The 22,377-nt window shown below is 46.0% G+C and overlaps 1 protein-coding gene across 1 annotated transcript in view; it reads right to left on the reverse strand.

Moving 5' to 3' along the window:
* The window catches only part of LOC137504866 (spermatogenesis-associated protein 7 homolog), a 220,918-nt gene that overhangs the window by 31,089 nt on the left and 167,452 nt on the right, over positions 1-22,377 (reverse strand). Inside the window, exons 7-8 of the mRNA XM_068233460.1 lie at positions 8,702-8,779; positions 3,103-3,160 (exon numbers count right to left, since the gene is read on the reverse strand). Of these exons, the coding sequence (XP_068089561.1) occupies positions 3,103-3,160; positions 8,702-8,779 (136 nt within the window). The remainder of the gene's footprint in view (positions 1-3,102; positions 3,161-8,701; positions 8,780-22,377) is intronic.

Below are 22,377 nucleotides of genomic sequence, written 5' to 3' on the forward strand. Positions count from 1 at the left end.
TTTTATTGATTCCAAAACCTTTAGAACTAATTATCGGAACTCAAATTGGCTTGGTAAGCTTAGTGACCCCTGACCTACATACACAGGTGAATCCAATTATGAAAAAGAGGGGTCAGTTGTAAGATTCCTCCCCTTTTTAATTTTCTCTGAAGATTAGTAACACAGGGGGTCTCAAAACAACTCTCAAATGACCTGAAGACAAAGATTGTTCAATATCATCGTTTAGAGGAAGGATACAGAAAGCTGTCTCAGAGATTTCAGCTGTCTGTTTCCACAGTTAGGAAGGAACATATTGAGGAAATGGAAGACTACAGGCTCAGGTCAAGTTAAGGCTCGAAGTGGCAGATCAAGAAAAATCTTGGATAAACAGAAGCGACGAATGGGGAGAACAGTTGGAGGCAACCCACAGACCAGCACCAGAGACCTACAACATCATCTTGCTGCAGATGGAGTCACTGTACATCGTTCAACCATTCACCGCACATTACACAAGGAGATGCTGTATGCGAGAGTGATGCAAAGGAAGCCTTTTCCCCGCCCAAAGCGCAAACAGAGCCGCTTGAGGTATGCTAAAGCACATTTGGACAAGCCAGCTTCATTTTGGAATAAGGTGCTGTGGACTGATGAAACTAAAATTGAGTTATTTGGGCATAACAAGGGGCGTTAGCATTCTAAGAAAAACACCTGCTACCTACAGTAAAATATGGTGGTGATTCCATCATGCTGTGGGGCTGTGTGGCCAGTGCAGGGACTGGGAATCTTGTCAAAGTTAAGAGACGCATGGATTCCACTCAGTATCAGCAGATTCTGGAGACCAATGTCCAGGAATCAGTGACAAAGTTGAAGCTGCACCGGGGCTGGATCTTTCAACAAGACAACGACCCTAAACACTACTCAAAATCCACTAAAGCTACGTACAGACATGCGATAACGATCGTTCGTAAGCAACGACGAACGATCAATTAAGGAGAGAAATGAAAAGGTCGTTAGTAAAGAGGTGTTGAAAGTGGGAAACGATCAGATCGTTTCCGAACGAACGATGCGGAAGTGACGAAGGTATGATACAGCGCATCTAGTATGCTAAACGTTATTCAGATCAATGAACCCGGAACGAACGTCATTGTTAATGGCCAGTAGGAAAGAGGAAGTTGCGTACATATATATATATATATATATATATATATATATATATATATATATATATATATATATACACACACAGGGAGAGAGAGATATAGATAGATATATCTCTATCTATGTCAACATATATCTATATATCTCTATACATCTATCTACATCTATATATATATATATATATATATATATCTATATACATCTCTCTGTCTCTCTCTCTCTGTCTGCGCATGTACGGTACTTAACGAACGATCGTTTTTGTAACGATCAGCATACACACGTACTTTTGCTAACGATCGTCGTTACAAAAAATCCGCCAGGACGGATTTCCAGTTTGCAACGACTTCAGTCGCTGATCGTTACCCTTAACGATCGTTAGCGGTTATTTTGTAACGATCGTCGTTATAAACGATCGTTAGTCGTTCGTTACCAACGACTTTAGTCGCATGTCTGTATGCCCCTTTAGACATTTATGCAGAGGAACAAGTACAAAGTTCTGGAATGGCCACTCAGTACCCAGACCTGAAAATAATTGAAAATCTGTGGTGTGAGTTAAAGAGAACTGTCTATGCTTGGAAGCCATCAAACCTGAATGAACTAGAGAAGTTTTGTAAGGAAGAGTGTTCCAAAATATCTTCAACCAGAATCTAGACTCTCATTGGAGCCTACAGGAAGCATTTAGAGGCTGTAATTTCTGCAAAAGGAGGATCTACTAAATATTGATTGATTTATTTTTATTTTATGCTACTACTAAATATTGATTGATTTATTTTTATTTTATGCACCTGCCTAATTTTGTTTAAAGAATTATTGCACACTTTCTGTAAATCCAATAAACTTCATTTCACTTCTCAAATATCACTGAGTGTGTCACCTATATGATATATTTTACTCACATTTTTTATTGTAACAACCAACGATTTATACAGGGAAATCATGACGATTAACAAGGTTGCCCAAACTTTCGGAACCCACTGTATAGTAACAATATTTTACTACAACTTAACCTAACCCTGCTCTCCCCTCCGATGCCTAACCCTAACCCCCCCCCCCCCCTTCCTGATGCTTAACCCGAAAACCCCCCTTCTTGACATCTAACCCTAAAACTCCCCTTCCTGACGCCTAACCCTAAAACCCCCCTCCTGACGCCTAACCCTAAAACCCCCCTTCCTGACGCCTAACCCTAAAACTCGCATACATTTGAAATCAGTGCCGGTAGACTTGGGCACAGGATACAGCCGGTATATGGCTGATCCTGCTGCCGCACAAGTCCCGGCCATGTTAAATACTATTCCCCCTCCAGGCTGCCATGGATGATGGGGAATGATATAATTCGGCTTCCAGCTATTGCTGGAGGCCGAATTTTTGTGTTTTTAAAGCAACTTCGGCTCCGTCTTCTGACAGCGCCGTCGTTACTCACTGAGCGCCGCTATATCTGTAATTCCTATTGCAGTCTATGGTGGCGCCGGCTGCGCTCAAATCTTCCTACGCTGAAAAGCACTGCTCCGCTAAAACCCCCCTTCCTGACGCCTAACCCTAAAACCCCCCTTCCTGACGCCTAACCCTAAAACCCCCCTTCCTGACAACTAACCCTAAAACCCCCCTTCCTGACACCTAACCCTAAAACTCCCCTTCCTGACACCTAACCCTAAAACCCCCCTTCCTGACACCTAACCCTAAAACCCCCCTTCCTGATGCCTAACCCTAAAACCCCCCTTCCTGACAACTAACCCTAAAACCCTTTTCCTGATGCCTAACCCTAAAACACCCCTTCCTGACACCTAACCCTAAAACCCCCCTTCCTGACAACTAACCCTAAAACCCTTTTCCTGATGCTTAACCCTTAAACCCCTCTTCCTGACACCTAACCCTAAAACCCTTTTCCTGAAGCCAAACCATAACCCCCCCCCCCCCTATTCCCTCTCCAAAAGGATATTTTTGTCAAAGAGAGGGAAAAAAGGAACCTACCACAGCAATATCATGGTTTCTTCTGTATAGGTGATCTTGTAATACGTGGTCTATAGCGCTGAAAAGAAAATAAAGTACATTAAAACACAAAGATTTGTGAAAAGAGTAAGGCCTGGGGCCCACTAGAAATCGCAAATCTCACCCAAAAATTGCTTAAAGGACCACTATTGTGAAAATTGTAAAATTTAAAATACAGGTAAACACATACAAATAAGAAGTACATTTATTTCAGAGTAAAATGATCCATAAATTACTTTTCTCCTATGTTGCTGTCACTTACAGTGGGTACATTACCGACAGGTTTTGGACTCATGTCTTCATGGGGGATTCTCAAGGTTTTCTTCTTTATTTTCAAAAGCACTTAGTGAATGACAGTTTCTCCGTCCAACTGCCAAAAAAGTGTGCAGCGAGCAGGGAGGCTGGCCAGCATCTTTGTATAAATCCTTTTCAGGAAGCGTCTTTATAAAGAATAAAGGCCATGCTGAGAATCCCCTATGGAGAGATGGACTAGCCCAAAAACCTGTCGGTAATGTCAGATTTCTACTACCTACTGTAAGTGACAGCAACATAGGAGAAAAGTAATTTATGGTTCATTTTAATCCCAAAGAAATGTACTTCTTATTTGTATGTGTTTACATATATTAAACATTTTTTGCGATAGTGGTGCTTTAAACTTGCAATTCACCCACACTTGGCAGCAACTCTCCATCGACTACTTGGCCTTGACTTTAATGGGTTGTATAGACTCCAACACCATTCACAGCAAGACGTACAGGAAACAATGTGCAGGCAATTCTACTTTGCGGGCAAATAGCTGCCATCCTGCGCACACCATCCGAGCGATTCCGGTGGGTGAATTCATTCGGGCGTGCCGTAATTGCTTGGATGATTTCACCCTACAACATGAATTCCTCATAGTTATGAGACGTTTGCATGAGAGGGGATACCCTAGATGGACGATAGAAAAAGGCAAAAGACGTGCCCTATCGATCCCTAGGGACCAATTGGTGCGTGGATCTGCCTCTGGAGCCAACTCTGCGGAAAGACCTGTTTTCGTCACCACATATAGCTCCGAATTCCGGGATATTGAACGCATTATTGCCAAATATCTGCCCATTTTGGAGGGGGATGGAGACTTACGGCCTTTTCTGCAGAGTGGCGTGAACTTTGCTAGCAGACGAGCCCCCACAATTGGGAACACGTTATCTTGAAGTTTGTTTGGCCCCGATGATAAACCAACTATCTGGTTGACAACAACAGGGTCTTATAGGTGAGGTGCCCCCACATGCCATTACTGTGCTGTGCATAACAGAACACAGATGGTTGAATCCCTTACAAATGGGTATAAATGTACGCTTAAAGGAATACTTAACCTGCCTGGCGTTCTGATAAGATCGCCAGGGAGGCTGCGGGAGGTTTTTTTTTTTAATAAAAAAAAAACTATTTCATGCAGCCAACTGAAAGTTGGCTGCATGAAAGCCCACTAGAGGGCGCTCCAGAGGCGTTCTTCCAATCGCCTCCGGCGCCCAGAATAAACAAGGAAGGCCGCAATGAGCGGACTTCCTTGTTTTGCTTCCCTCGTCGCCATAGCGACGAGCGGAGTGACGTCATGGACGTCAGCCGACGTCCTGACGTCAGCCGCCTCCGATCCAGCCCTTAGCGCTGGCCGGAACTTTTTGTTCTGGCTACGCTGGGCTCAAGCGGCTGGGGGGACCCTCTTTCGCCGCTGCTCGCGGCGGATCGCCGCAGAGCGGCGGCGATCAGGCAGCACACACGGCTGGCAAAGTGCCGGCTGCGTGTGCTGCTTTTTACTTGAGCCAAATCGGCCCAGGAGGGCCTGAGCGGCAGGCTCCGGCGGTACTGGACGAGCTGAGCTCGTCCAGACCGCCCAGCAGGTTAAGTCATTAAAAAAAAAAAGACTTTTACTCACCCGGGGCTCCCCTCAGCCCCCTGCAGCTGAGCGGTGCCCTCGCCGTGTCGCTCCGATGCGGCTGGTCTCGCCGGCGGCCACTTCCAGTTTGGCCGTCACCGGCCGACAGGCTGTGAACGCGGCTGATTATCCGTGTCCCCGGACGCAATAGCGCCCTCTATAATGCTATTGCGTCCGGGGACGCGGATAATCAGCCGCGTTCACAGCCTGTCGGCCGGTGACGGCCAAACCGGAAGTGGCCGCCGGCGAGACCAGCCGCATCGGAGGGACACGGCGAGGGCACCGTTCAGCTGCAGGGGGCTGAGGGGAGCCCCAGGTGAGTAAAAGTCATTTTTTTTAAATGACTTAAGTATTCCTTTAAACACTTTATCAACAATTGCAATACAAACAATGTAATTTATTTGGTTACCTGTCAAAAGTGTTCCCTGCAGTACGTGGGTTGCACCACAAGACCGCTTAACCACTTGACGACCAGGGGATTTTCGGCTGATCTGTGCTGCGTGGGCTCTCCAGCCCGCAGCACAGATCGTGATTGCTGCAGGGCGATCAGACTTCCCCCCCTTTTTTCCCCACTAGGGGGATGTCCTGCTGGGGGGGTCTGATTGCCGCCGCTCTGTGTGGCCGAGCGGGGGGGGGCTCCTCAAAGCCCCCCTCCGCAGCGATTCCCAGCCTCCCACTCTTTCCCTCCCTCCCCTCCTCTTTCTGGGCGGCACAGGACGGCGATCCATCCTGCGCCGCCTCTGATAGGCTTCAGCCTATCAGATGCTGGCGATCCCCGGCCAATCAGAGGCCGGGGATCGCCAATCTCCTTTACCGTATGATGTAAACACAATTCGATCGCGGCTCGCAGGCTGTTCACGGAGACACCCTCCGTGAACTGACATGGAATGTTTCCATGGAAACACCACGGCGACCTGCCGACGCCTATCGGCGTTAGGCGGTCGTTAAGTGGTTAAAGCCAGGATATCTGAACATTATCTTGGGGCATCGTGGTCCACTAGGAATAAATCAAACGTTGCTAAACATTTCCGGAATAGGCATAATGGTGGTATGTCCGGTTTTTCCTTTCAGGGCATAGAGAGGGTCTTTTTGCCTAAAAGAGGAGGGGACCTACTGGCGGCAATCCGAAAAAGAGAAGCTTTAGGGAACCTAAACTGAGAGAGATATGGATGTTTCCTTTTAAAATATACTAGTAGCCTGGCTGTCCTGCTGATCTTTAGCTGCAGTAGTGGCTGAATCACACGAACTGAAACAAGCATGCAGCTAATCCAGTCTGACTTCAGTGAGAGCACCTGATCTGCATGCTTGTTCAGGGGCTGTGGCTGAAAGCATTAGAGACACAGGATCAGCAGGAGAGTCAGGCAACTGGTATTATTTTAAAAGGAAAAATACATATCCTCAGTTTAGGCTCCCTTTAAAGACAGAACAGTTAAGTTTACTACATGCCAGGGGCTTGATTCACAAAGCCATGATTACAGTTATTACAGCTGTGAAAAAGTGCTTTGCAAAAACAGTTATTGCGTGCAAAAATTTGCGTTAGCGCATTAACGTGAATGTTCACGCGTTAACCTTTGCGTTCGCGGGATAACGCAAATTTAGCGTGAAAACGTTATCACGTGCAAAAATAATCGTGTGATAACCGTTTTCACGCTAAATTTCTCGCTAAGCGTTTTTCACAGCGTCATAACAGTTATCACTGCTTTGTGAATCAAGCCCCTTATCACCATGGTGATAACACTAGAAACAGCTCAGAAACGTTATTAAAGACAGGAGATAAGCTTAGTGAATTGAGGCCAATGTAATCTTTAATAATATTTCTAGAGTGGTCACCATGGTGATGAGGCATGTAGTATTCAGGAAACCATTTACCTCAGGCAAACCTAAAGTTAACTCTCATGTCTAAAGGGGCCCATACACTGGTCGATTTCAGCCATACACTGGTCGATCAGAAATCGATTCTATCAAATTCACCATTCGATCGATTTGCGGCCGATTTCGATCGATTTGATTTATCTGAAAGGATGGAAAATCTAGGTTGATCTGCTGCTGGCAGCAGATCCATGGCCCATAGAGTTGCATTGGATCGAATGGTCCTATACTGCATTTAGATCAATTTCCAATAGATTTCATTCTGAAATCTATTGGAAATCTGTTCCTAGTGTGTGGCTCACATCAGATAGATTTTTGTCAGATGCCTGTCAAGTCTAATCCGACAGGAATCTATCTGTTGGTCGAATCTGCTGCAAATCTATAGGTGTATGGCCACCTTAAGTTAAGGAGAGATCTCTAAAGTTAACTCTTCAATCCTTAAAATAACTACAGAAATCTAAAGTTAAAGACAGGCTGTTCATTAAAGGTGGCCATACACTCATTAGATTAGCAGCAGATAGATAATCAGATCGATTTCTGATCTATCTGATGTGTCTAGGAACATTTTTTACTAGGAACAGATTTCCAATAGATTTCAGTTTGAAATCTATTGAAAATCGATCTGATGGCATCTCTTTGCTATCAGATTTCCATTAGGGCGAACGCAAAATGATTAGCCATCTCAACAGATCGACCTAGATTTTCCAGCCTGCCAGATCGATCGAAATCGATCAAAATCGGCCGCAAATCGGTTGATTGGTCAATTGATTTGCACTCGATTTTGATCAACCGATCGGCCAAAAATCGGCTGAGTGTATGGGCCCCTTAACTGCATGTGAAAATAACTACAGAGGAGGTAACTTTAGGACTGAAGAGATAAGATAACTCTCTCACTGTGAAAACTTATCTCTACACCTTAATAAGGCAAGATCGATGTGTGGAGGTAAATTCTCTCTTGCCTTATTATCTCCAGCATGATCTTAGTGAATTGAGGCCACTGTCCTTTAAAGTGATTGGACCCGCTGGGGCTCAGGGCAGGACGAGTGGAGCTCTCGCCATTGCCAATTAGCAGGCATAAGTTCGTAGCGCTCGCTATGATACTCGGATAAGGCATGTTAACTCTGATAAGGCATGTTAAGTGTGCAGTCAGGGGAGCTATAGTGATAGTGAATCAACCCCCAAGTGTTCCCAAGTTTCTTAAAGAGGAACTGTCGTGAAAATCTTAAAATTTAAAACACATACAAATAAGAAGTACGTTTCTCCCAGAGTAAAATGAGCCATAAATTAATTTTCTCCTATGTTGCTGTCACTTACAGTAGGTAGTAGAAATCTGACATTACAGACAGATTTTGGACTAGCTCATCTTCTCATAGGGGGGGGGGGGTTCTCAGGTTTTTCTTTATTTTTAAAAGCACGTAGTAAATGGCAGTTGCTCCATCCAACTGGCAAAATAGTGTACGGTGAGCAGGGAGGCTGGCCAGCATCTTTGTATAAATCTTTTTCAGGGAATGTCTTTATAAAGAATAAAGGCCATGCTGAGAATCCCCCATGAAGAGATAGACTAGCCCAAAACCGGTCGGTAATGTCAGATTTCTATTACGTACTGTAAGTGACAGCAACATAGGAGAAAAGTAATGTATGGCTCATTTTACTCTGGGAGAAATGTACTTGTTATATGTATGTGTTTTAAATGTTAAGATTTTCACGACAGTTCCTCTTTAAGTACTAAGAGAGGGTCTATGTAGGAAATAGGAATGCACTGTAAGCAACACTCTCAGAAGATTAGCAGTGTATAAGTACCTGCTGGACCCCGCACCTCTGAGGACCATGTCATCTGTCAGCTCCTTAACAAAGCGCAGGTTTTTCAGATCCTCCTCTCTGAAAATAAATAAAAATGTTAAAAAAATAAATAAAAGGTATACATAATTCCAAAAGCAATGCTTTGCTCCAGTGGGGCCTTGAGGCAAAAGCAACCCAAGGCCCTGTACCCCCGCAACCTTCGCTCCCCACAAGCAAATTCAGAAGATTCCATACAATAGTTGATGTGATGTGTCTTTTCCTGGGACTTGGAAGGTAGAAACAGAGGTGCCAAAACAGAATAAAATATGCTTAACCCATTCTCGTTCCGTCGTTTTCACTTGAGCAATGTTCACCTCCCATTCATTAGCCTATAACTTTATCACTACTTATCACAATGAACTGATCTATATCTTGTTTTTTCCGCTTTCTTTGCGGGGTACATTTTGCTAAGAGCCACTTTACTGTAAATGCATTTTAACAGGAAGAATAAGAAAAAAACTGAAAAAATTCATTATTTCTCAGTTTTCAGCCATTATAGTTTTAAAATAATACATGTCTCCATAATTAAAACTCACGTATTGTATTTGCCCATATGTCCCGGTTATTACACCGTTAAAATTATGTCCCTATCACAATGTATGGCGACAATATTTCAATGTGACAGCTATTGCGTACACAGCATTCGTATGCATCAAAACGTACGCTTATATAATGAAGGGTGGGAGAAGATACTATTGGTTGCTTAGTATGTTGACTGATTGGCTACTCTTAGAAAAGGGGAGTTTTTACGTTAGTAATTACGCGTAAAATTACGCGTAAGTCTTTGTAAAATTACGCATACCTAGCAATTACGGTAGACAGTGTAATTACGATACCACTTTACTGCTTACGCGTAAATAATTACACGTAAGACCGTAAGTTACGCGTAAGACCGTAAGTTACGCGTAGCGCTTACGCGTAAAGTTACATTGAATTACGATGCGTAATTACGCTCATACGTAATTTCGGCCCAGCACTGGTAAATGGGAGGTTACTCACCCAGCTCTCTGCATTCCACAAACGAGATCTCCCTTCAGTCAGGGGCACCTCTAGCTACTTCATACTGAGGGTACCTCTGGATACCTAATGCAAAGGGCACCTGTGGCTACCTATGACATGCAAGGGAAGTAAGGGAAAAGTGACAGCTGGGCCTGCCAGCACACTTACAGTGCAGTTCGGCAGGTGTTTGTAGGTTCATAGAGGGAGAAGTCTAGGGTGCCAGGACATCTGTGTCTAGAGGCTCCTGTGAGGTAAATCCTGGCCTGCAAAGGATGGAGATAAATGCCACGGCACTCAGTTTGAGAACCCCTGCCTTATTCACCACCGATAAATGGAAGATGTTATTTTCCTTTAGATGTATTTCTGTGTACACAATGTCACGCACCTGCCTGCCTCTGATTTATGTATTGCAATGTCTCGATCGTTGCCTTTAGCTTTACAGCAAGTCGTAAAAAGCGATATGTCATTTTTTTTGAAGCTGTATCTTGTTTACTGACAGCCCAATTTGCGGTGATAAATAGACTCCATTACTGGAAGACAATAGCACACAGCTGAGCGTTAATTGCAGAAATCTGACAGATCGTTACACGTCTTCAGATGTACAAGGCAATGCAGTAGAGTGCTAATGAAGCAACTTGCATGCACCGCCATGTATTCCTAGCAAGGCACGGATTAAAGGGTGACTCCGGAGGCAAATGTTCTCGCAGTCCTGTACAGACATGGCAGTGGCAGTGTTTGCTTTTCTGTGTACAAGCTTCATAGTTCGCTTAAAGTGGACCTGATCTCACAACTTCCTCTCTGCTCTAAAAGATAAGCAACAGCATAACAAACTTTACGGAAAAACATTTGTTACAGCTGATGGAAATCCTGCAATACATCTGCAGTGTCTACTTCCTGCTTTTCTGGAAGCAGATACAGGGTTAACATCCTGTGTTTACAAATTAGCTGCTCTGCCGAGGCTGCCAAGATTCCTGTGCTGAGATCAAATTTCAGTAACAGATGAGGGAGCATTAGACAGGCTAAACTCTCTAAATACATACAGGGTGGATTTTTCTATGTTTTCCTTCTGTCCTGTGCAAGAGTTCAGGTGCACTTTAAGTGGGCAGAGGCTCGGAAAGTTTAAAAAGGAATGTTACAAGTGTTACTCTGCTTCAGTTCCCAATCCAATAACACTAGGCAGAGTTCTCCTATAACTTCTTGTGCAGATAGCGGTCTAGCTCACATTACACTGGGCGGAGTTCTCCTATAACTTCTTGTGCAGATAGCGGTCTAGCTCACATTACACTGGGCAGAGTTCTCCTATAACTTCTTGTGCAGATAGCGGTCTAGCTCACATTACACTGGGCGGAGTTCTCCTATAACTTCTTGTTCAGATAGCAGTCTAGCTCACATTACATTGGACGGAGTTCTCCTATACCTCCTTGTTCAGATAGCAGTCTAGCTCACATTACACTGGGCGGAGTTCTCCTATAACTTCTTGTGCAGATAGCGGTCTAGCTCACATTACACTGGGCGGAGTTCTCCTATAACTTCTTGTTCAGATAGCAGTCTAGCTCACATTACACTGGGCGGAGTTCTCCTATAACTTCTTGTTCAGATAGCAGTCTAGCTCACATTACACTGGGCGGAGTTCTTCTATAACTTCTTGTTCAGATAGCGGTCTAGCTCACATTACACTGGGCGGAGTTCTTCTATAACTTCTTGTGCAGATAGCAGTCTAGCTCACATTACATTGGACGGAATTCTCCTATAACTCCTTGTTCAGATAGCAGTCTAGCTCACATTACACTGGGCAGAGTTCTCCTATAACTTCTTGTTCAGATAGCAGTCTAGCTCACATTACACTGGGCGGAGTTCTCCTATAACTCCTTGTTCAGATAGCGGTCTAGCTCACATTACTCTGGGCGGAGTTCTTCTATAACTTCTTGTTCAGATAGCAGTCTAGCTCACATTACACTGGGCGGAGTTCTCCTATAACTTTTGCTTAGATAGCAGTCTAGCTCACATTATACTGGGCGGAGTTCTCCTATAACTTCTTGTTCAGATAGCAGTCTAGCTCGCATTACCCTGGTCACAGTTCTCCTATAACTACTTGTTCAGACAGCGGTCTAGCTCACATTACACTGGGCGGAGTTCTCCTATAACTTCTTGTTCAGATAGCAGTCTAGCTCGTATTACCCTGGGCAGAGTTCTCCTATTACTACTTGTTCAGATAGCAGTCTAGCTCACATTACACTGGGCGGAGTTCTCCTATAACTTCTTGTTCAGATAGCAGTCTAGCTCGTATTACCCTGGGCAGAGTTCTCCTATAACTCCTTGTTCAGATAGCAGTCTAGCTCGCATTACCCTGGGCGGAGTTCTCCTATAACTACTTGTTCGGATAACAGTCAAGCTCACATTACATTGGACGGAGTTCTCCTATACCTCCTTGTTCAGATAGCAGTCTAGCTCACATTACACTGGGCAGAGTTCTCCTATAACTTCTTGTTCGGATAGCAGTCTAGCTCACATTACACTGGGCGGAGTTCTCCTATAATTTCTTGTGCAGATAGCAGTCTAGCTCACATTACACTGGGCAGAGTTCTTCTATAACTTCTTGTTCAGATAGCGGTCTAGCTCACATTACACTGGGCAGAGTTCTCCTATAACTTCTTGTGCAGATAGCAGTCTAGCTCACATTACATTGGACGGAGTTCTCCTATAACTCCTTGTTCAGATAGCAGTCTAGCTCACATTACACTGGGCAGAGTTCTCCTATAACTCCTTGTTCAGATAGCGGTCTAGCTCACATTACTCTGGGCGGAGTTCTCCTATAACTTCTTGTGCAGATAGCAGTCTAGCTCACATTACACTGGGCAGAGTTCTCCTATAACTCCTTGTTCAGATAGCGGTCTAGCTCACATTACTCTGGGCAGAGTTCTTCTATAACTACTTGTTCAGATAGCAGTCTAGGTCACATTACACTGGGCGGAGTTCTCCTATAACTTCTTGTTCAGATAGCAGTCTAGCTCACATTACACTGGGCGGAGTTCTCCTATAACTTCTTGTTCAGATAGCAGTCCAGCTCGCATTACCCTGGGCAGAGTTCTCCTATAACTTCTTGTTCAGATAGCAGTCTAGCTCACATTACACTGAGCGGAGTTCTCCTATAACTTCTTGTTCAGATAGCAGTCTAGCTCACATTACACTGGGCGGAGTTCTCCTATAACTTCTTGTTCAGATAGCAGTCTAGCTCACATTACACTGGACGGAGTTCTCCTATAACTTCTTGTTCAGATAGCAGTCTAGCTCACATTACACTGGGCGTAGTTCTCCTATAACTACTTGTTCAGTTAGCGGTCTAGCTCACATTACACTGGTCGGAGTTCTCCTATAACTTCTTGTTCAGATAGTGGTTTAGCTCATATCACACTGGGCGGAGTTCTCCTATAACTACTTGTTCAGATAGCAGTCTAGCTCACATTACACTGGGCGGAGTTCTTCTATAACTACTTGTTCAGATAGCAGTCTAGCTCACATTACATTGGACGGAGTTCTCCTATACCTCCTTGTGCAGATAGCAGTCTAGCTCACATTACACTGGGCGGAGTTCTCCTATAACTTCTTGTGCAGATGGCGGTCTAGCTCACATTACACTGGGCGGAGTTCTCCTATAACTTCTTGTGCAGATAGCAGTCTAGCTCACATTACACTGAGCGGAGTTCTTTCTATAACTTCTTGTTCAGATAGCGGTCTAGCTCACATTACACTGGGCGGAGTTCTCCTATAACTTCTTGTGCAGATAGCGGTCTAGCTCACATTACACTGGGTGGAGTTCTCCTATAACTTCTTGTGCAGATAGCAGTCTAGCTCACATTACATTGAACGGAGTTCTCATATAACTCCTTGTTCAGATAGCAGTCTAGCTCGCGTTACAGTGGGCGGAGTTCTCCTATAACTACTTGTTCAGATAGCAGTCTAGCTCACATTACACTGGGCGGAGTTCTTCTATAACTTCTTGTTCAGATAGCAGTCTAGCTTGCATGACCCTGGGCGGAGTTCTCCTATAACTTCTTGTTCAGATAGCAGTCTAGCTCGCATTACCCTGGGCGGAGTTCTCCTATAACTCCTTGTTCAGATAGCGGTCTAGCTCACATTACACTGAGCGGAGTACTCCTATAACTACTTGTACAGATAGCAGTCTAGCTCACATTACACTGGGCGGAGTTCTCCTATAACTTCTTGTTCAGATAGCGGTCTAGCTCACATTACACTGGGCAGAGTTCTCCTATAACTACTTGTTCAGATAGCGGTCTAGCTCACATTACACTGGGCGGAGTTCTCCTATAACTTCTTGTTCAGATAGCGGTCTAGCTCACATTACACTGGGCGGAGTTCTCCTATAACTACTTGTTCAGATAGCAGTCTAGCTCACATTACACTGGGCGGAGTTCTCCTATAACTACTTGTTCAGATAGCAGTCTAGCTCACATTACACTGGGCGGAGTTCTCCTATAATTTCTTGTTCAGATAGCGGTCTAGCTCACATTACACTGGGCGGAGTTCTCCTATAACTACTTGTTCAGATAGCAGTCTAGCTCACATTACACTGGGCAGAGTTCTCCTATAACTACTTGTTCAGATAGCAGTCTAGCTCGCATTACCCTGGGCGGAGTTCTCCTATAACTTCTTGTTCAGATAGCAGTCTAGCTCACATTACACTGGGCAGAGTTCTCCTATAACTACTTGCTCAGATAGCGGTCTAGCTCACATTACACTGGGCAGAGTTCTCCTATAACTACTTGTTCAGATAGCGGTCTAGCTCACATTACACTGGGCGGAGTTCTCCTATAACTTCTTGTTCAGATAGCGGTCTAGCTCACATTACACTGGGCGGAGTTCTCCTATAACTACTTGTTCAGATAGCAGTCTAGCTCACATTACACTGGGCGGAGTTCTCCTATAACTACTTGTTCAGATAGCGGTCTAGCTCACATTACACTGGGCGGAGTTCTCCTATAACTACTTGTTCAGATAGCAGTCTAGCTCACATTACACTGGGTGGAGTTCTCCTATAACTACTTGCTCAGATAGCAGTCTAGCTCACATTACACTGGGTGGAGTTCTCCTATAACTACTTGCTCAGATAGCAGTCTAGCTCACATTACACTGGGTGGAGTTTGCCTATAACTACTTGCTCAGATAGCAGTCTAGCTCACATTACACTGGGTGGAGTTCTCCTATAACTTCTTGTTCAGATAGCAGTCTAGCTCACATTACACTGGGTGGAGTTCTCCTATAACTACTTGCTCAGATAGCAGTCTAGCTCACATTACACTGGGTGGAGTTCTCCTATAACTACTTGCTCAGATAGCAGTCTAGCTCACATTACACTGGGTGGAGTTCTCCTATAACTACTTGTTCAGATAGCGGTCTAGCTCACATTACACTGGGCGGAGTTCTCCTATAACTACTTGTTCAGATAGCAGTCTAGCTCGCATTACCCTGGGCGGAGTTCTCCTATAACTACTTGTTCAGATAGCAGTCTAGCTCACATTACACTGGGCGGAGTTCTCCTTTAACTTCTTGTTCAGATAGCAGTCTAGCTCGCATTACCCTGGGCGGAGTTCTCCTATAACTACTTGTTCAGATAGCAGTCTAGCTCACATTACACTGGGCGGAGTTCTTCTATAACTTCTTGTTCAGATAGCAGTCTAGCTCACATTACACTGGGCAGAGTTCTTCTATAACTTCTTGTTCAGATAGCAGTCTAGCTCACATTGCTCTGAGCTCTCTGAGCCGATGGTACTTTTTTCTTCTTTGCGCTTTTGCATTTTGAGCCCATTTCAGAGAGTTAATCAGCAGAAGAGCTGAGAGAGGCAGACTTATCGTAGGAAAGACAAGAACCTGGAAATTGCTCCAGAACAAAAAGAAATCCTATAAATGGAGCGCAAGTGGCGGCGCACACAATGGCGGGATGACAGACGGGCTTTGAGCGTTTTATTTTCCTGCGTGGAGATTATGCCTTATGGATGTAATTCCATTTATTCATGCGGCTGCTCGGAAAGGGACAGAACACATAATGAGCTGCTCACTGATTTACAGGTATTATCTGCCTTCGAATCCATACTCCTGCTATTTGAATTCATTATCGGCTATTTTAGGCTTTAAAAGCTGAATGCTGTTTTCCTGTCACCCTCAGGTGAACCTGGCAAAGTCACAAAACGTGACAAAACAAGGCAACCTAGGCAGGTTCTTGGGGCCTAGTGGGTTTAAGGGGCCTCCTTCTCTGCCCTCTCTCCACTTACCAAAAGGACCAGAGGGTCACCAAATCTACTCCCTTGCTATCACATCTTAATCCATCAATGGATGAAGCTGGCTCGTCTAGGGGCATAACCAGACAAAATGGGAGCCCCCCAGCGTAACGGAAAAAAATGTGGCCCCGTTGTCCCTATTTGCTCCCCACCCCACCCTGGCAATACATGCAGTCAAATTGCAAGATGTGTGTGTGTGTGTGTGTGTGTGTGTGTGTGTGTGTGTGTGTGTGTGTGTGTGTGTGGTGTGGTGTGGTGTGTGTGTATGGTGTGTGTGTGTATGGTGTGTGTGTATGGTGTGTGTGTATGGTGTGTGTGTGTGTGTATGGTGTGTGTGTGTATGGTGTGTGTGTATGGTGTGTGTGTATGGTGTGTGTGTGTGTGTATGGTGTGTGTGTGTGTGTGTGTATGGTGTGTGTGTTATGTGTGTGTGTGTATGGTGTGTGTGTGTGTGTGTGTGTGTGTGTGTGTGTGTGTGTATGGTGTGTGTGTGTGTGTGTGTGTGTGTGTGTGTGTGTATGGTGTGTGTGTGGTGTGTGTGTGTATGGTGTGTGTGTGGTGTGTGTGTGTATGGTGTGTGTGTATGGTGTGTGTGTATGGTGTGTGTGTGTGTGTATGGTGTGTGTGTGTGTGTGTGTATGGTGTGTGTGTGTGTGTATGGTGTGTGTATGGTGTGTGTGTGTGTGTGTGGTGTGTGTGTGTGTGTGTGTGTGTATGGTGTGTGTGTATGGTGTGTGTGTGTGTGTGTGTGTGTGTGTATGGTGTGTGTGTGTGTGTGTGTGTGTGTGTATGGTGTGTGTATGGTGTGTGTGTGTGTGTGTATGGTGTGTGTGTATGGTGTGTGTGTGTGTGTGTGTACAGTGTGTGTGTGTACAGTGTGTGTGTGTACGTGTGTGTGTACGTGTGTGTGTGCGTGCGTGCGTGTGTGTGTGTGCGTGTGTGTGTGTGTAAAAAGAAAACCCTCCCCCATTCACTTACTGTCCAAAATCTGCCCACTGCCACTTTCTCCTGCTATGCAGAGTACTGCAGGGATCAGGCAAAATATTGCACTTTATATACTGTAGGTGGAGAATACAGGATTGGCCAGAAACTATGATGTGGGTCCCGCCCGCGGCAGCATCGGCCCCAGTTTCAACACTGAAGGGGGCGGGGAAATCCCCTGCTTCCAATTGGTTGCCGACTTCTGATTGGTGGCAGACATTTTTCTGGTCCCGCTCGCACAGGTATCGGAGACACTCACAATGGTTCAGTGAGTGGGCTGCAGTGATTGGTCAGAGCAGCAGAGGCAGCGCCCTATGATAAGTCATAGGTCATGTGAGTGACCACATGAGCTGGGATCCCGCCGCCACGACCATCAGACCCAATAGGAACGGCTGAGAGGAGAAGAGGGAAGTAGAATTAGTGCTCAATGTGGAAGAAGCCAACAACATTTATTTATCAGACAGTGGTCAGACATGTCTTGCAAATTGGCTGCACTTGCGGGTGGGGAGAGGTAGGAGGAACAGGCCCCAAAGCCCCTGACCCCTCCTGCCCCCTGCGATGGGAGGGGTCGCCGGGGGTATTGTTTTTCATATAATTTAGTTTATTGGAAGAAAAAGATCTGCATCCACAAAAAATTCAAAGATACCATCATCAATAATACCATCAAACACCCTTTTCTCCATTTTCTCCCTTATTCCCTGTTAACAAAAAAACAACAAACAAATCAAACAAAATACAAACCCTCCTCTCCTCCCCCTCCCCCAATCATCCATATCATAAATCTCATATAATAACTTTCAACAAATGACATCAGTATTGGCTTCAGTCAAAGGGAACCAAGATGGCAAATGCAAGGAACATCATTCTTTTTATTTATTACTAGTAAAAAAGCCCGCCCGTTAAAAAAACGGGCGCTAGGCCACGGTCGCTAGCATCGCCCCCTCCCTTCCGCAATGCGTGCAAAGACGCGTCCTGATTGCCCATCCCCTATCGCTGTCCAAAGTATATGCACACAGGGAGATGTTGTTTGCTTGGCAGTTGTAAAAAGCTGTTATATCCCACAATGCAATGAGGTTCACAGACAGTAAGGCCCCGTTCACACTGCACGCGTTTCCAGCCGCGTTTTGGAAACGCGTTCGGGAGGCCGACACGCACGACATCAGACAGCGCATAGAGTGCACTGTCTGATGTTCACACTGCATGCGTTCCGGACCTGTGCGGTCCGGGAATGCATGCTGCACGCTTTTTTTGCAAAAACACGCGGCTGTCCCGTTTACTTCTCAGTGATGGGATCAGCCACGCAACGCACACAAACGCAGATGGCGTGCGTTCCTACACGTTGCGTTCCGCACGCATGACCGTCCGCGTTTGTAATGTGAACGGGGCCTAAACTGTCAGGTCTGGAAGCAGGGACAGGGACAGGGACAGGACGCAGAGACACTTGCAAATTATTACATAGGATAGAAAATTCACTGGAATCAAAGTGTGGACAATACAATTCATCTGTTGTGTAAGTAGAACAAGTGGTTATCTACTTATATACCGGTATATGTGTGTTTTGTTTCCTGGAATAGTATGGATGTTCCTGCTGCTTTAAACTGGACCCCTATGTGAGAGCAGTTTAGGTTGAAGTGGACAGCATTGCAATACAAAACCAACCTATTTTCACTTTAATGGATACCCGAGGTGACATGTGACATGATCAGATAGACGTGTATGTACAGTGCCTAGCACACAAATAACTATGCTGTGTTCCTTTTTTTCTTTCTCTGCCTGAAAGAGTTAAATATCAGGTATGTAAGTGGCGGACTCCGTCCTGACTCCGACAGGAAGTAACTACAGTGTGACCCTCATTGATAAGAAATTCCAACTATAAAACACTTTCCTAGCAGTAAATGGCTTCTGAGAGCAAGAAATAGATAAAAAGGGGAATTTCTTATCAGTGAGGGTCACACTGTAGTCACTTCCTGTCTGAGTCAGGACTAAGTCAGCCACTTACACAGAGCCGGGACAAGGTCGTCCAGCACCCAAGGCTGAGACACCAAAGTGCGCCCCTCCATCCCTCCCACCCCAGCCGTCACACACTGATTGCTATTAGACTAAGAGGCGCCACAGGGCCCACAACCTCCCCAACACCTTAATATCTAGTTATATGGCTTGCAGTCACTGCCATGTATCCCCGTTTCTTATTTCTTTCTGCTTCATACACAATTAGGAATGACAGCTGAATGAATTCTCCCGGCCCCTCTCAGTGCAAGGAGGCGGAGATCTGTGGGAGATAGATGCGAATGGAGGCAGAGCTGCAGCTTAACCACTTAACGACCGCCCCCAGCCGATGGGCGGCGGCAAAGTCCGGGCCCAAACGACCGCAATACGCCCATCGGCGGGGGCGGCTGCGGGAGTGGCTATGCGGCGATCGCGTCATTTGTGACGCGATCAGCCGCCGGGGACTGGCTCCGCCCACCGCTCGCTGTAACCCGCCGGCCGTTCGGAAGCGCCGGCGGGTTACTAGCTGCCCGATCGCCGCACGGAAAGTGTATAATAGGCTTTGTAATGTATACAAAGCCTATTATACTGGCTGCCTCCTGCCCTGGTGGTCCCAGTGTCCGAGGGACCATCAGGGCAGGCTGCAGCCACCCTAGTCTGCACCCAAGCACACTGATTTCCCCCCCCCCCTGCCCCCTGATCGCCCACAGCACCCCTCAGACCCCCCCCCTGCACACCCCCCAGACCACTGTTTGCACCCAATCACCCCCCTAATCACCCATCAATCACTCCCTGTCACTATCTGTCAACGCTATTTTTTTTTTAGTCCCTAATCTGCCCCCTACTCCCTCCTGATCACCCCCCCACCCCTCAGATTCTCCCCCAGACCCCCCCCCCCCAGACCCCCCCTCCCCCGTGTACTGTATGCATCTATCCCCCCTGATCACCTGTCAATCACCTGTCAATCACCAGTCAATCACCTGTCAATCACCCGTCAATCACCCCCTGTCACTGCCACCCATCAATCAGCCCCTAACCTGCCCCTTGCGGGCAATCTGATCACCCACCCACACCAATAGATCGCCCGCAGATCCGACATCAGATCACCTCCCAAATGCAGTGTTTCCATCTCTTCTCTCCTCTAAACACCCACTAATTACCCATCAATCACCCATTAATCACCCCCTATCACCACCTGTCACTGTTAACCATCAGATTAGACCCTAATCTGCCCCTTGCCGGCACCCAATCACCCGCCCACACGCTCAGATTGCCCTCAGACCCCCCCTTATCAATTCGCCAGTGCAATATTTACATCTGTTATTCCCTGTAATAACCCACTGATCACCTGTCAATCACCTATCAATCACCCCCTGTCACTGCCACCCATCAATCACCCCCTGTCACTGCCACCCATCAATCAGCCCCTAACCTGCCCCTTGCGGGCAATCTGATCACCCACCCACACCAATAGATCGCCCGCAGATCCGACATCAGATCACCTCCCAAGTGCAGTGTTTACATCTCTTCTCTCCTCTAAACACCCACTAATTACCCATCAATCACCTATCAATCACCCCCTATCACCACCTGTCACTGTTACCCATCAGATTAGACCCTAATCTACCCCTTGCGGGCACCCAATCACCCGCCCACACGCTCAGATTGCCCTCAGACCCCCCTTTATCAATTCGCCAGTGCAATATTTACATCTGTTATTCCCTGTAATAACCCACTGGTCACCTGTCAATCACCTATCAATCACCCCCTGTCACTGCCACCCATCAATCACCCCCTGTCACTGCCACCCATCAATCAGCCCCTAACCTGCCCCTTGCGGGCAATCTGATCACGCACCCACACCAATAGATCGCCCGCAGATCCGACATCAGATCACCTCCCAAGTGCAGTGTTTACATCTCTTCTCTCCTCTAAACACCCACTAATTACCCATCAATCACCCCCTATCACCACCTGTCATGGTTACCCATCAGATTAGACCCTAATCTGCCCCTTTCGGGCACCCAATCACCCGCCCACACCTCAGAACGTCCTCTGACCCCAGCCCTGATCACCTCGCTAGTGCATTGCTTGCATCTATTTCCCCCCTCTAATCACACCTTGAGACACCCATCAATCACCTCCTGTCACCCCCTAGCACACCTTCCCATCAGATCAGGCCCTAAATTGCCCCGTGTGGGCTCCTGATCACTCGGCCAAACCCTCAGGTCCCCCTCAGACCCCCTTCCGATCACCTCCCCAGTGCATTGATTGCATCTATTTTCCCCTCTAACCGCCCCCTGAGACACCCATCAATCACCTCCTGTCACCCCCTAGCACTCCTATCCATCAGATCAGGCCCAAAACATCCTGTCATCTAAGAGGCCACCCTGCTTATGACCGGTTCCACAAAATTTGCCCCCTCATAGACCACCTGTCATCAAAATTTGCAGATGCTTATACCCCTGATCAGTCATTTTGAGAAATTTGGTTTCCAGACTACTCACAGTTTTGGGCCCGTAAAATGCCAGGGCAGTATAGGAACCCCACAAGTGACCCCATTTTAGAAAGAAGACACCCCAAGGTATTCTGTTAGGTGTATGATGAGTTCATAGAAGATTTTATTTTTTGTCAAAAGTTAGCGGAAATAAGATTTTTATTGTTTTTTTCACAAAGTGTCATTTTTCACTAACTTGTGACAAAAAATAAAATCTTCTATGAACTCACCATACCCCTAACGGAATACCTTGGGGTGTCTTCTTTCTAAAATGGGGTCACTTGTGGGGTTCCTATACTGCCCTGGCATTTTAGGGGCCCTAAACCGTGAGGAGTAGTCTAGAAAACAAATGCCTCAAAATGACCTGTGAATAGGACGCTGGGCCCCTTAGCGCACCTAGGCTGCAAAAAAGTGTCACACATGTGGTATCGCCATACTCAGGAGAAGTAGTATAATGTGTTTTGTGGTGTATTTTTACACATACCCATGCTGGGTGGGAGAAATCTCTCTGTAAATGGACAATTGTGTGTAAAAACAATCAAAAATGTGTCATTTACAGAGATATTTCTCCCACCCAGCATGGTTATATGTAAAAATACATCACAAAACACATTATACTACTTCTTCTGAGTACGGCGATACCACATGTGTGACACTTTTTTGCAGCCTAACTGTGCTAAGGGGCCCAAAGTCCAATGAGTACATTTAGGGTTTCACAGGTCATTTTGAGACATTTGGGTTCAAGACTACTCCTCACGTTTTAGGGCCCCTAAAATGCCAGGGCAGTATAGGAACCCCACAAGTGACCCCATTTTAGAAAGAAGACACCCCAAGGTATTCTGTTAGGTGTATGATGAGTTCATTGAAGATTTTATTTTTTG

This window comes from Hyperolius riggenbachi, chromosome 4, assembly GCF_040937935.1.
Source record: "Hyperolius riggenbachi isolate aHypRig1 chromosome 4, aHypRig1.pri, whole genome shotgun sequence".
NCBI lineage: Eukaryota > Metazoa > Chordata > Amphibia > Anura > Hyperoliidae > Hyperolius > Hyperolius riggenbachi.